The sequence below is a fragment of the Alosa pseudoharengus genome, unplaced genomic scaffold (genome assembly GCF_046254945.1).
Source record: "Alosa pseudoharengus isolate Yale_2024_CS ecotype anadromous, Long Island Sound unplaced genomic scaffold, YU_APseudo_1.1 YU_APseudo_1.1_scf_15, whole genome shotgun sequence".
In the NCBI taxonomy this organism is placed as follows: domain Eukaryota; kingdom Metazoa; phylum Chordata; class Actinopteri; order Clupeiformes; family Clupeidae; genus Alosa; species Alosa pseudoharengus.
This window is the reverse complement of record NW_027468620.1, coordinates 20,585,352-20,599,123: the sequence shown is the minus strand read 5'-3', so window position 1 is coordinate 20,599,123 and position 13,772 is coordinate 20,585,352. Positions and strand designations below refer to the sequence as shown.

General features: G+C 45.0%; 2 protein-coding genes across 3 annotated transcripts; one reads left to right on the top strand and one right to left on the bottom strand.

Annotated features, from left to right (window-relative positions):
• Positions 1-927: 927 nt before the first annotated feature.
• Positions 928-2,478, bottom strand: mrps6 (mitochondrial ribosomal protein S6). Its single transcript, XM_076285838.1, has 2 exons — positions 1,879-2,478; positions 928-1,687 (listed from the first exon to the last, which is right to left on the bottom strand). The coding sequence occupies exon 1, from the start codon at positions 2,263-2,265 to the stop codon at positions 1,894-1,896; it is 372 nt and encodes a 123-aa protein (XP_076141953.1). The 5' UTR covers positions 2,266-2,478; the 3' UTR covers positions 928-1,687; positions 1,879-1,893.
• Positions 2,479-2,631: 153 nt separating this feature from the next.
• On the top strand, positions 2,632-12,018 carry nolc1 (nucleolar and coiled-body phosphoprotein 1). Of its 2 annotated transcripts, none has more exons than XM_076285833.1 (14): positions 2,632-2,742; positions 3,293-3,348; positions 3,501-3,655; positions 3,832-3,926; positions 4,048-4,174; positions 4,967-5,079; positions 5,263-5,392; positions 5,569-5,718; positions 5,807-5,887; positions 7,635-8,594; positions 8,775-9,770; positions 9,998-10,134; positions 10,569-10,652; positions 10,798-12,018. In XM_076285833.1, the coding sequence occupies exons 1-14, from the start codon at positions 2,632-2,634 to the stop codon at positions 10,954-10,956; spliced, it is 3,354 nt and encodes a 1,117-aa protein (XP_076141948.1). In that variant the 3' UTR covers positions 10,957-12,018. The 2 variants fall into 2 exon arrangements, with proteins under 2 accessions (XP_076141948.1, XP_076141947.1); XM_076285832.1 differs by having other exon boundaries at positions 3,829-3,926.
• Positions 12,019-13,772: the final 1,754 nt, after the last annotated feature.

Below are 13,772 nucleotides of genomic sequence, written 5' to 3'. Positions count from 1 at the left end.
CATATTAATATGCGGTTGCACAATACAACAGTGACTTGTTAAGGACTTGGCTTTGGTAAGAACTCTGTCTTGACTTGAACTTCAGCTTAAGACTTGAGACCTACTTGTTACTTGCCAAACAGTGACTTTGTCCCACCTCTGCTAATTCTTCTTCTTTCTAATGTACTTCCGCCATGTCAGTGTAAACTGAATCCAGATAAATTAATGGTATTTAAAATAAAGAGATAGATACATAGATAGATTTGATTCCAAATACATTTTGGGAAACTTGTTAACACTTTTTGTGTGTAGAGGGAAGACCTTGGCCTACTCTGCATTACAATAGTATTAGAACTACACAGAACAATTTCTGTCATAACTCCACCAAAGACACATAAGTCTACTTGTTTTGTCATGCATGTATGCAAGAGATCCAGCTGTTGTCTGTGCAAAGTATAATTCCCCAATATAATATTTTCCTCTCATTCTACTTAGATTTGTGCTTCAAGGAGTCAATGTAGGTTGTCTCTGATTGACTTAACTAACTCTTAATCTGTTTATCTCTTACTTTTTTATCTGACTTAAGGAACTTCTAAAACTTTATCTGTCCAAAATCTCCCTGTTTATTCACTTGATCAGCCTTGTGGGGTATAACACATATTTTTGACTGATCATACACTGAATGTGTATGTGTTGTCTGTATGCTGCTGAGACCTTGCATTTCCCCTGGGGATCAATAAAGTATTTATCTATCTGATCAGTTTCCCTTTTAGGCCAGAACATGTGATCAATCATCTCTGATGTCATGAGCATTGTGTGAGCTGACGTAAAACTACTAAAGCCTCACATGACTGAAAGACATTACATGCTAATAAGCCTAAATAAACAGATACACACAGAGAATACAATGCAACACATGCTTGAGCATTCAAAGAACATATTAAAGCATAAAGTTTAAAAGATTTGGTTTTATTTACATACACACATCTTTTTCAAAGTTCGTCTGTGTTATTGTATGCCATTCAGGTTGACCCCCCTCTCCAAAGTGAAGTTATGTGGCAGAAAACTAACAGAAAGTTTAACTTGACTAAGTGAAATTTAAATGTTATATAGAAACACTGGATAATCCATATATTATATTGTTCAATTGTCCTTTAATGCAACATGACAAGAGTTTTTAGTTTCAAACTATCATACTAAGGCATAAAAATGTGGCAATGTTGTGCAGTCAAAACGTTTCTTACATGTTGATGTAGGACTGAACTATAGTGCATAACCATGCGGGAAGGACAGTTTGTCTCCTTCACGACCTACAATTAAACTGAAATTGAAGATCATACCAATAGTTGGTTAAACATATAGGGGAAAACTGTCTCACATGTTGCTGCTTTAATTAAATCAACATGCATTTGTTTTAGCCTTGGTATGTCTCTGAATAAAGGAACATGTTGCCTATTTATGTCTTCTGTATATAATTGAGTTGTTTCACCAAAGCAGAAGTACAGAAAATATTAAACAGGCCTTTGTAAACTTAATGATTCTTGGCATCGGCATGTTGATTTTGTAATTCTGGATTACTTTTGGGTAGGAGGACCACGGACAAAATGACGTCACATATACAACTGTAATTTATTAATTTGTGTTGTTTCCAACAGACATCAAGAGACAACAGAGAAACGTTAAGATGGCTTGAAGATGGGGTTCTGCCCTGTGGATAAAGAATCAATGAGTACATCTGTGAGAAAATCACAAGTTACATTTTGATGAGCAGTTCCAAAAGCTAGCCTAGTTATGACTATGAGAAATTGACAGATATCGATCTCTGAAAGTGTTAAGCTGTAAAGATAATACTGGCCGATAAAAAAAACATTAGGCAGGCTAGTAACGTTAACTACATACCAAAAGGGAAGACTTCTAGAAACCATGGCTTGAAGAGCTACTGCCAGGTTTTGAGGATGGAGGACTGCAACAGTACGACACAATTTGTGGAGGCTCTTCCTTCTTTAAAACGGTGGGTCTCACAACGTCCACATCACGTTCAAGGTGATCAAGCAAATCGCCGACCATACTTGGAGAACCATAAAAGTCAATTAGAAAATACCCGCCACGTGTGTGTCGCAAGTTGTGTTTGGACATCTTGTATGGTAACCTTCTTTCGCCGAGGTTTTCCAAATCCCTGACTATGGCGCCCCGTTGCATCAAGGTCTCAACCGTACGTCGAAGAGCAGCAGCTGTCTCCGGCCTTTGCATGGCCTTGAGGATAAGAGAAAGTTCATAACGTGGCATAGCTAATAATCGCTGTTTAGTCTTGTATCAGACCGTTAATATGCTTTCCAATTTAACCAAGCGTTACAGACATGAAGGCAGCCATGCCAGTCCAATGACCTAGGAAGTTGCGCAGATTGATGACGTTACGTCTGTTTTCCTTTGACGCCATCTTGGCTACTGAAATTATTATTAATTATCATTATTTTGTATCTACCACAATAAATCGCTGCACATAAATATTTGTTTGATAAGCAAATGATACCAACTCTCATACCAGGGATTTTACCCTCACTAAAAACAACTGACTGGAGGCGATTGACGTACTTCTTCAGCGACGACAATGCTATCAAGCGACACGCCCCCACACACACGAGTCGTGGAAAGATGGCGGCGGAGAGCTCGGTACCCAGCGATCTGTTCCAGCACATATATTCATTTTTATCGGAGAATAAATTCTCAAAGGCAGCAAAGGAGTTCCTAAAACAGTCTAAAGTGGTAAGGGATCATTATCCTATGTCTTGGCTGAAAATGACAACAGTATTTCTATGATGTCGTAGTTGCCGGTGGCGTTCTGGAGGAGTTTGGAAGAACATGCGTGTATCGTACAGTTTGTCCTGAACACGTGTTTGCGACTATGCATTTTTCCTAGTAATAGTTTCCAGTGTTTTGCATTTGATTGATGCACTCGTTTCTTCATAAAAAAAACTTTTATGAATTCTGAGCCTTTATTATACATGTTATCATGTTGTCCTCGTTTCCATCTCATGTTGGTTAATACGTAACAAAGTTTATAGACAGTTGTAACTCGAGTCTAATTAGTAGCATATTTTCTTAATCATAATTTGTGCCCGCGTGGTAAATATCCTTGCTACCTACCTAGTTTGTTATCCCCCTTAAACGGTATTTATATAATTTCGGCTGCATATAACTGTCATTTCTTGAAATCTCATTTTGTTCGGATGAAAATGACCTGTTCAGATAACGTATGGAAAAAATCTGTAGCAGCTAGCTCTTTTCAAGCACTCGCTGAATATCTTCCTATTAGAAACCCCAGGACCAAAATGAAGAAAGCCTCGTTGACATCTTCAATTTCTGGGTGAAGTAAGTACATCATCGGTGTCGAAAATGAATGTCGATTTTTTTTTTGTGGTGGTTGTCTGGTGGTGTGGCTATAATGGATCATGATGAAGGCTAGTAAGCTGTTCTTATTGGTATAGTTTAAAACGAAATATTTGTCACGCATCCCATCTTAGATCACCTGAAGCGAAGAAGCGCAAGGCTGTAACTAATGGTCCTGAGGCAGCCAATGGTCCTTCAGCCAAGAAGGCCAAGAAGGATGCAGAGAGCTCCAGTGAGGAGGAATCGAGTGATGAAGATGAGGCACCCCCAGTGAAAACACCACCGGCAGGTACATCTAAGCTGTACTCTTAGTGGGGCAATTGACAAGCATTCACAGCAAACAAGGAGAGGGCCCTAGGCCTTTTTTTCAATTTCAAACTTAATGTTAATGTGGTTGAGTTTATTTAATAGTGCGTTTGCTTATACTGATTGATACTGAGAATGGTATGTTTGTCTGCAAAGCAGCTCCAGCCAAGCCTGCAGCAGCTAAGGCAGAGTCCAGCAGCAGCGAGGATTCCAGCGACTCTGAGGATGAAGCAGATGCGAAAACTCCTGCAAAGGTGGGAATGTGAACATTTGCACCACCTTTGGTGGTTGTCGTCTGTGTGTGTCTTTTCATATTTTTGTAAAGCGTGTGGATCTTCTGTAGTTTTTGTTAAATGTGTCCGTATTTCCCCACAGAAAGCAGTTGCTGCTCCCTCTCCCGCCCCCACCGCGTCACCAGCTGTGGCGGGCCGGAAGAAGGACGCCAGCTCCAGCAGCGAAGAGTCCGACTCTGAAGATGAAGCTCCAGCTAAGCCAGCAGCAGGTACGCACACGCACGCACGCACACACACACACACACACACTAAACTCAGAAATAAGAAATAAGCCAAAGAAGGGATGATGCATTTATTATTTAATAGTGATTATCTCTTCAGGGTATTCTTGCAACTGAAGCAGCATTCAGACAGGAACAAACTAGTGACGAGAGACTGAAATTCAGCGATTACAGGCTAAAGAACCGTTGGCTATGTGTGAATCGCTGGGTGTCTGCACACAGCTTTAGAGTGCAGACCGGTTAAGCAATCTCAGTAATAAGCTTTAACATATGTGTTTTCCTTAAGAATATTTATTGTAATAGTTGTTGGCACAAAGAATGTTTTATTGAAGAATGTGAAGTGTCTAGGAGTACAAAGTCAGCAGCAGCTAAAAATATCCTGTAATATCCTGCCTTAATTACAACAGGAAGTCCGTTGGAGCACAAGCACAGTAATTTATAAGTAGAGTAGAAAGTTGATACAAAGGTAGGTTCTCCCAGACTTATCCAACAATCAGACTATATTGCAAACTGTGAACTTAATTAATGGAGTTAATACTGACTTAATATTGTGACTATAACATGTAGTCGGAAGAAGGGCAGGATGTCAATCTGGAATATGAATGAAAATGATTCCATACCGATCCAACATGCTAATTTAAAAATTATTTAATTTTATTGCACTGTACTTGAAACCCCATTGTAAAACCAAATCCCCATTTTTCACATTTCGGTGCTTTATAGCGTTTGTGTGGTTGATGTGTGAAGCGAAGCCTTGCTTTAATGAGTGTTGATCCACAGCTGCCCCTCCGAAGGCCGCGGCTGCTGCACCTAAGACGGCAGCTAAGAAGAAACCTGAGAGCAGCAGCAGCGAGGACAGTTCCAGCGACTCTGAAGACGAGGAACCAGCTAAGGTATTGCTACCGCCACTCACACTGTGTGGCTACATTAGGTAATAGCACCTGGTATCCTAAAATATAATGGCTCAACCCTTGGAAGACCAATCAGTAATTGGACAGGGCTTTTTTATATTTAATTTGTAAAAAATTTGTTCTTTCATTTGAGAATTCTTAGCTATGTTGTTGTTTGTCTCACAGGCCCCTGCTAAACCCGCAGCGCCTGTGAAGACCCCTCCTGCCAAGCCTGCCGCCCCAGCAGAGTCCAGCAGTGAGGACGAGTCCTCTTCAGACGAGGAGGCGGCCCCTCCCAGCAAGAAACCCAAAGCCGGTACATTAGCAACAAACACACACACACACAAATCAGTGTTCCTGCCCATCTGCTTTCTGTCTGAATGAGTGATTACTAGAGTCACTCATGTGGTCAACTATGTACATTCATGTGATCTGATATGTGTCCATTTATACATTGCATATATGAGCTCTTTATGTATGTATTCTTTTCAGGGCAGTACAGTGCTGTACCTCCCCCGTCTGCTGTAAAGACTAACTCCACCCCAGCAGGGGGCAAGAAGGCCCCAGCAAAGGAGGAGTCCTCTGACAGCAGTGAGGATAGTAGTGATGAGGAGGAGGAGGAGAAGAAGGCACCTGCTGCTGGTAGGAACTGTATTCCAAGTATTCTATTGTAGCTGTCCTGAATGTTGTGGGCTGTTTTGTAATTCTGTTGCTTTCTTTGTTGCTGCAGCCACCAAGACACCTCCACCTAAGCCTGCTGCTGCTGCTGCTGCTGCTGCTGCCAAGAAAAAGGAGTCCAGTTCAGATTCTGGTATGTTATGGAAAAAAGAACAAAGCATATACAAAATATTTAAATTTCTCCCTACGAATGTCAGCTGCTCCTATTCCACTCCTTATATTTGAGGACTTTGACATTGGAAGGCTACAAATATGGAGTGTCCCATTACTGTTTTTTTCTGAAGGCCAGGGCTACTTAACTGGTGGAATGTCAAGGGTAATTGTATGCCTTAAATGTGCCTTTCATTGTAAGTGAATGTGTTGGCAGGCTTAATGGAAATGGAGAGACCTGAGCTCTGAAATGGCAATGTGGTGATTTGTATCCGAACCACTGAGTGCTGCGATCTAATTTGCAAAGGGTACTTTCCCTGTTGCTTTTTGTTTAGGGTAAATGCCACTGTTCTCTCCTACAAAGACACACACTCACAGATAGGGTTGGGCACCGAAACACGGTCCTAATATGGCACCGGTGCCGACACAAACGGTAGTAACTGCATCGAATAACAACGTGGATTTCGGTGCCTCATTTCGGTGCTTAAATAGCGTTTTTTTTTTTTATATACAAGGCATCACTGCATGTCATGCGCCATCTCTAACGTCTTGCTCTGATAGAAACATATCCAGGTACAGTTAGCTAACATATGATAAACACTGGATGTATAAACCAGAGGGGTGCACCACATAGGCGAGTGGACAGTGTTTGACAGCTTGCGTGAGCCCAAGTAGCTTACTTTAAAGCGATATCGCGAGCTCCTGTCAAAATCTAGCAGTGGGCCTAACTACACACAAGCAAAAGGCTATGAAACAACATCAACAGTAGGCTAGCCTATACATTACACAATATCCTTGCTAATGCGCTAACTGACATTTATTTGAAATGTTATCAGCAAAGTTGTAAGGTGAAAACTTTATTTCACGGTGTTAAACAACATAATCTTTATTAATCTTTCATGTGCATGAGGCCCATATAGCATCACAATGAATATGAAGATCATGTTAAAAGTTATCTGGCAAAAACATAAATATGTAGGTTACATACCTGATGTCACTGAGCTGTCAAAGAGGCTACGAAACCATCTCCGTAGGCTACGTTATCGCTAATTAAACTCAGCTGACTGGTGTTAGCGCATAGCCATAGTTGCTTTTAAAATGCCTACTAGGCTAGCGCTGGGAATCTAAACACTTCAACACCGACATGTAGCCTAACATGTTCAAAACTACTGCGTGTTATGGGTTAAGACATGAAATTTCTTGAAGCATTTGGGAACACACTGAATTAACTGGAAAATAGAGTCCCTGTTAGATTAGCTTGCTTGCAAATGCCGTTGTCAATGACCTGGCAGTTTTATGGCAAGCGGATTTAACATACATTATGGCAAACCGCCTACACTGGGTAAACTTGAAAGCAGAGCTCACCATTGTGTGTGCATGCATGGCAAGCTGTTTTAACGTTTAAATGTATTATTCGTAGGAGCAATGAGATATTGATAGTAAATTGAATATAACAGTTCAATTTCATGTTCAAATTTGTCTTATCAATAAAAAAAAAAAAAAAATCATGCTTTAGACCATTTTAATTTAAAACATTTTAAAAACAAAGTACCGGTTCAGGCACCGTTTCGGCACCGGCACCGTTTTAAAAGTATTGATTTAGCACCGGTATCGGATAAAACCCAAACGATACCCAACCCTACTCACAGACACACACGCACACACGCACACAGACACGCTCATGCTCACAGACACACCCTCTAAAGTTTAATGACTCTCTGCTCTTTCAGACTCCAGCTCTGAGGATGAGGAAGAGCCAAAGGTTGCTGCTAAAGCTAAAGCTGCTCCAGCAGCAGCTGCCCCGGCAGCCAAAACCCCACCCGCTAAAGCCGCCCCTGCAGCTGAGGAAGAGTCCTCCTCCTCCAGCTCAGAGGACGAGGAAGAAGCTCCGAAAAAGCCTGCAGCCAAGGCTGCCGCCGCCCCAGTGAAAGCTCCTGCGGCTAAGGAAGACTCATCGGACAGCTCCAGCTCAGAGGATGAGTCCGAGGACGAGGCTCCCCCCGCTAAGGCCACTCCGGCTAAGGCTGCTCCCACTAAGACTACTCCAGCGAAGGCAGCAGCCCCAGCGGCAGAGGAAGACTCTTCATCGTCCAGCTCTGAGGATGAGGAGGAAGCTCCAGCAGCTAAAGCAACCCCTGCCAAGGCCACTCCGGCTAAGGCTGCTCCCGCTAAGACTACTCCAGCGAAGGCCGCAGAGGAAGACTCTTCATCGTCCAGCTCTGAGGATGAGGAGGAGGAAGCTCCAGCAGCTAAAGCAACCCCTGCCAAGGCCACTCCGGCTAAGGCTGCTCCCGCTAAGACTACTCCAGCGAAGGCCGCAGAGGAAGACTCTTCATCGTCCAGCTCTGAGGATGAGGAGGAGGAAGCTCCAGCAGCTAAGGCCACCCCTGCCAAGGCCACTCCGGCTAAGACTACTCCAGCGAAGGCCGCAGCTGCAGAGGAAGACTCTTCATCGTCCAGCTCTGAGGATGAGGAGGAGGAAGCTCCAGCAGCTAAGGCTACCCCTGCCAAGGCTACTCCGGCCAAGGCCACCCCAGCTAAAGCTCCTGCCCCTGCTGCTGCTGCAGAGGAGTCTTCCTCTTCTGACAGCTCGGAGGATGAGGAAGAGGAGGCACCAGCTAAGACCACCCCAGCTAAGGCCACCTCAGCTAAAGCTGCACCAGCAAAGAAAGAGGATTCATCAAGTTCAGGTGAGCTAAGAGGGATATAATTAATGAAGGCTGGTAGTACAATTGCACCACCACATGTTAAAAGGTCAGCCAAAACGTGCTCTTATGTTTTTCTCTTATGTTTTGGTCTTATATGAGGCATCTTCACCCTATCCTTAATACGTGTGTGTGTGTGTGTGTGTGTGTGTGTGCGGGTTTTAGACTCTGACAGCTCTGAAGATGAGGCCCCAGCTGTACCGGCAGCAGCTAAACCTCCAGCCAAGCCTGCAGCAGTCCCAGCAGCAGCCGCCAAGGCAGCGGAGAGCAGCTCGGACTCGGACTCGGACAGTTCTGACGAAGAGGCACAGCCAGCGGCTAAGAAGCCTGCACCAGCTGCTGCTGCTCCCCCACCCGTGAAGGCTGCCGCCCCACCCGCTAAAGCAGCAGAAAGCAGCTCGGACTCTGATAGCGACAGCTCTGACGAGGAGGAGGAACCCGCTAAACCAGCAGCAGCAGCAGCTCCACCTGCGAAAGCTACGCCGGCCAAGGCAGCCGCTCCACCTGCTAAAGCCACGGAAAGCAGCTCCGACAGCGACAGCTCCGACGAAGACGAGGAGCCGCCGGCCAAGAAGCCAGCAGCAGCAGCCGCCGCCGCAACCCCACCGGCAAAACCCACGCCTGCGAAGGCGGCCGCTCCACCGGCCAAAGCGGCCGCAGCGGAGAGCAGCTCCGATTCTGACAGCTCGGACGAGGAGGACGAAGCCCCTGCTGCGAAGAAGCCAGCGACTCCTGCAGCGAAAACGCCACCCGCCCCCGCCGCGCCAAAGGCAGCCGCGGCAGAGTCCAGCAGCAGCGAGGAGGACAGCTCCAGCGACGAGGACGAGGCAAAGGGCAAGCCTGCTGCTGCTGCTGCTACTGCCAGCAATGGAAAACCAGCGCCGGCAAAGACTCCTCCGGCCGCCGCCCCAGTAGCCAAAACCCCCGCCAGCAAGGCGGAGTCCTCCTCCAGCGACGACAGCTCCGACGAGGAAGAGGCAGCGGCTAAGCCAGCGGCAGGAACTCCGGCTGCCAAAAGCACGCCTAAACCTGCAGCGACGCCCGCGGCCAAGGAGGAGAGCAGCTCGTCCGACAGCTCATCTGAGGATGAGGAAGAGGAGGCCAAGACGCCAAAGACGGCCGCCACTCCTAAGACCCCAACAGTGACACCCATCACTAATGGTAGGGGCTGATAGAGCGGGAAGGGAGTTGACTCGTATCTTCACTGCAAAATGTCTGAGCCTTTCAATTGGCCAATAGAGGCAGACCAGAATAAATATCCTTAACCCTATTTCTATATACAATACAGAAATAGATTTGGTTAAAGATGTTCCATTGTAACCTGCTCACTGTAATTGAAACCTTTGATATGAGAGGCAAATTAATGTGTTAAGTCTCCATTTTCTTAGGCACAAATGGTAAAAGGACAAGAGAAGAGGGAGATGAGGAGGAGGAGGAGGAGGAAGATGAATCAGCAGCAAAGACTCCCCAAATAAAAAAACTGAAGACCTCCACTCCCCACTCATTTCCTAAGGTCAATAAAAAGGTAAGGTGCTGCCCTCAGTCACAGGGAAGGATGGCTGAGTTCATGTTCATGTTGGTCAGTGACGGGCAGAGTAGGCCAGCCATGGCTGCAGCTCTGGGATCTACAGTGTGATCTTGCCTTGCCAGGCTACTGCCCCTCCTCTGACCCTTGTGTGTTATGAGTTAATCTTGGACTTTACAACTTCCAATCTACTGGCTTATTGGTCATAGATGGGGAAATTATACATTGTATATTATGTATTTCTATGCCATGGTGTACTATTTATTAAAATAATATTCAAAAAGCTTTTTCCCCATCCCCTTGTGGGTCCTTGGTATTTTGGCCTCTAGATCCTTAGTTTGACCTAGCTTTTATGGTGAGACCATAGACTGTATAAAATAGGGTGGTATGAACGAAGACATTAGTGACTAACTCATCTTTCCCCTCTTCTCAAGAATGCCAGTGTTCCCTTCAGAAGAATACGAGAAGAGGAGATTGAAGTGGACCCTCGATTGGCAGACAATTCCTTTGATGCAAAGGTGAGAATTCTTCCTTTAAGTGTTTACTAATGAGTATTGATGCAGGACTGTTGAGGGACGGGGAAAAGCCCGTTATTTGTAAATATGCTCTGTTTTGTGTGGTGGTGAAAATGTGTTGATTTTTTTTTTTATATCCGTCTTTCAGAGCGGAGCTACTGGCGACTGGGGCCAGAAGGCCAATAACGTGCTCAAATTCACCAAAGGCAAGTCGTTCCGCCACGAGAAGACCAAGAAGAAGCGTGGCAGCTACGTGGGCGGCGCCATCTCCACTGCTGTCCACTCCATCAAGTTTGACAGTGACTGAAAGCCCCGCCGTTCCCCTCCCCCCTCCCCTGGACCTCTCGGTTGAACTCGGCTCCGCCCCCCTACAGCTCTTAGCTAGGACTGTCTAAGTTGGCTGACCCCCACCCCAACAAGACTTCTCCACCCGCAACCTTCTTCTCCTCCTCCCCCTCACTCTCCCCCAGCAAGCACCTCAAGCTGGTACGTGGCTAGCTGGTCTCGCTCTTGCTCTGCAGTTTGACCGGTGAGGCAGGACCACTGCCGTGTAATGGCGAGGTGGGCACGGGCAGCGCTGCAGTGGACAGGCTCCGAGGGCTGCTGGGCAGTAGTGCTTCCACGCATGCAGGGTGTTTGGCCTTTCCGGTGACTTACCAGCTGGCTGCAGTAACGGCTCTTGCCCACCAGATGGAGTCAGAAGGACACTTAAAGATAGCGGTTTGAATGATGTTGAATAGATGGTTGGATTTTTCTTTTCTTCTTTTTTTTCTTTCTTAAACGTAACTTAGCCCCTGGGAATCTTGGATAGTCTTGCTTGAATGGAAAGATTTAATTTTATACAAGTTTGTTATGGATGTTGGTTTGTGCTCGATTTCATTTCAAGGGTTAATGTATGTCAATGTTTTTGCTTGTACATTGATTGTACTGTTTTGTCAGCATTCTTATTTTGGTTTGGTTAGAGAATATTTTACTACAATGTGAAGATCATCTAACTGTGTTTCTGTTGAAGATAAAACTAATTTGGGTCTCAATGACTACCCCACAGGAGCAAACTGTTTCTGTTTTACGTACTGTATATATTTATAAGTCTGCTTGCCTATCATGGGTATAGTTGTATTCACTGTACACCTCCAGAAGCCATACGTTTGCTACACATAGATTTGACTACTCTAGCAGAGGTCAGTTCTTGGACACCAACTAACTACCCTGTACAAGCACATCTTGATAATGAGCCATCCCCTTACTATGGACCTACTAAGCCTTTTTATTTCGATACAAACTATTTTACTGACAACTACAGTGTTGTATTATCTCTTACTTTCTCTTGCTAGTCACCATCAATTAAAGGCGAAAGAAAAAAACTTCACGTCCCTGTTGTTGCTGATTTCTGATGGTGCATGAGAGTGTTGATCGTGCGCACACCTTATGATATGATGTGCGTCTTTTGCATGAGCGGAGTGCCAGGCTTAGCTTGACTGCTCAAGTGTGTGTGTGTGTGTATGTGTCCCTAATTAGTTGTGTTGTGGAAGGCTCCTAGGGCTCTAAGTTCTAATGAAGGAGCAGCAGTCTCTGACCTGCCTATTCCACGAGGAGGTGGCGCAGGAGGAGGGAGGGAGGGGAGAAGTACACCCATCTCCAAGGCAAGGCAGTGACGTTAGTGTCTGTCCAGATCCATGGAAAACCGTGCGGTCTCCCTGGACTTCTCTCCAAGGTGTTGACCTCACTTAATGTGGGTAAGCTGCGCATGTAACTCCAATCTAAAGATTGCATATTGACCTTCTGAAGAATTATTCACCGTTGTTGCCTCAGTGGAATAACTGGTACTCACCTGACCTAACAGATGAGGTGGTTTACCTCCTTGCAATGTTAAAAACACACACACACACACACAATGGCTTGATTGTGCAGCCATTTGCTCACCATCATCTACAGTATTTGTTAACAGTACAGTTGACTCAAAGCCTGTGTTAGATAAGGTCCACTACAACTGGCCTCCCTGGTCAGGGATCAGCAGCCAGCAACAGGAGAAACAATCCTAGATGCAGTAGCCTTAAAGCAGAGCTGGAGCTCAGCCAAGCGTTTGTTGCTGATGCCGTTCTTGTTCTTTTCCATCTGCCCTGAGCTAATGCTGGATAGTCCTTTGGGGTTGGGGGTGTTCTCCACTGTGCTCTGCTCTGTCCTAAAGGCTTTAGTGGGGAAGTAAACAGTGATTGTTAGGCACGCATGCCCCCGGGTGGCGTGCTGTCCTTGACTGAGAACAGGGCTTGCAGACTGGCACTGTGGCACTTCCATGGGCAAAGAGGACAGAAGAGAGTGTCCAGGGCAGACCGGGTCTTCTGTTCAGTTCATTTAGTCCAGCAAGAGCCGGGGAAAGTTGATTCACCAAAGTGGAGATAAATACAAGCATTACAACGCTGCAAAGTCCCATCACTCAATGATGCACAAGTCTTTATGTGTTGTCCCATCAGCACCAGTGCCCTCCCCTCTCCTCCCCTCTCCCAGCAAGAGGATTGTCTATGAGCCATCACGCAGGGAGTTAGAGGCCTTAAAGACCAATAGACTGTTAAATATTTTACTCTAAGGAGGGTGATATAATTTGCCATGTTGCTGGCTGGGTCATAAATACAGAGGCTTTGGAATCGTTGTTAGATTGCAAATATCGACTTCAGATACAGTTTGTTTAGCTCACTGGTGCAGGAAGTCTTGTATTTTAAATGAGGGAAACTATGGAATAGCAACATTTCTTTTCTTCACTCTTCATTGGTTTCCTATAGCAGACAGAATTAAATTAGGACACTTCCTGGATCTGCACCTTTCATCTTAATTATATGATCCAGTCCACTGCAGTCCTCTGATGAACATCTGCTATGTCGGTCTTCCATGATCAACACTGAATAGGTGCCACATGAATAAAGATTATATTATAAGAGGTCAGAGTCAAGACTTCCTTTTGATGTAATGATTCAACTAATGCTCGTTCGTTCCAACAAGTTTTGGCATCTTCAAAAAATGTCTTCAAAAGACTCATCTGTTTAACTTGTATGAATTACTTATATTGGATTAACTAGTTAATTCTCATTGTTGTAGTTTGCATATGTTTATGGTTAATGTTATTATTCA

Excerpts from the sequence above, each read along its gene's own strand:
- mrps6 (XM_076285838.1), bottom strand. The coding sequence starts at position 2,265 with ATGCCACGTTATGAACTTTCTCTTATCCTCAAGGCCATGCAAAGGCCG.
- nolc1 (XM_076285832.1), top strand. The coding sequence starts at position 2,632 with ATGGCGGCGGAGAGCTCGGTACCCAGCGATCTGTTCCAGCACATATAT. Across the intron at positions 2,743-3,292 it reads TCCTAAAACAGTCTAAAGTG|AAACCCCAGGACCAAAATGA; the intron begins GTAAGGGATCAT and ends TCTTCCTATTAG. Across the intron at positions 10,135-10,568 it reads TTCCTAAGGTCAATAAAAAG|AATGCCAGTGTTCCCTTCAG; the intron begins GTAAGGTGCTGC and ends CCTCTTCTCAAG.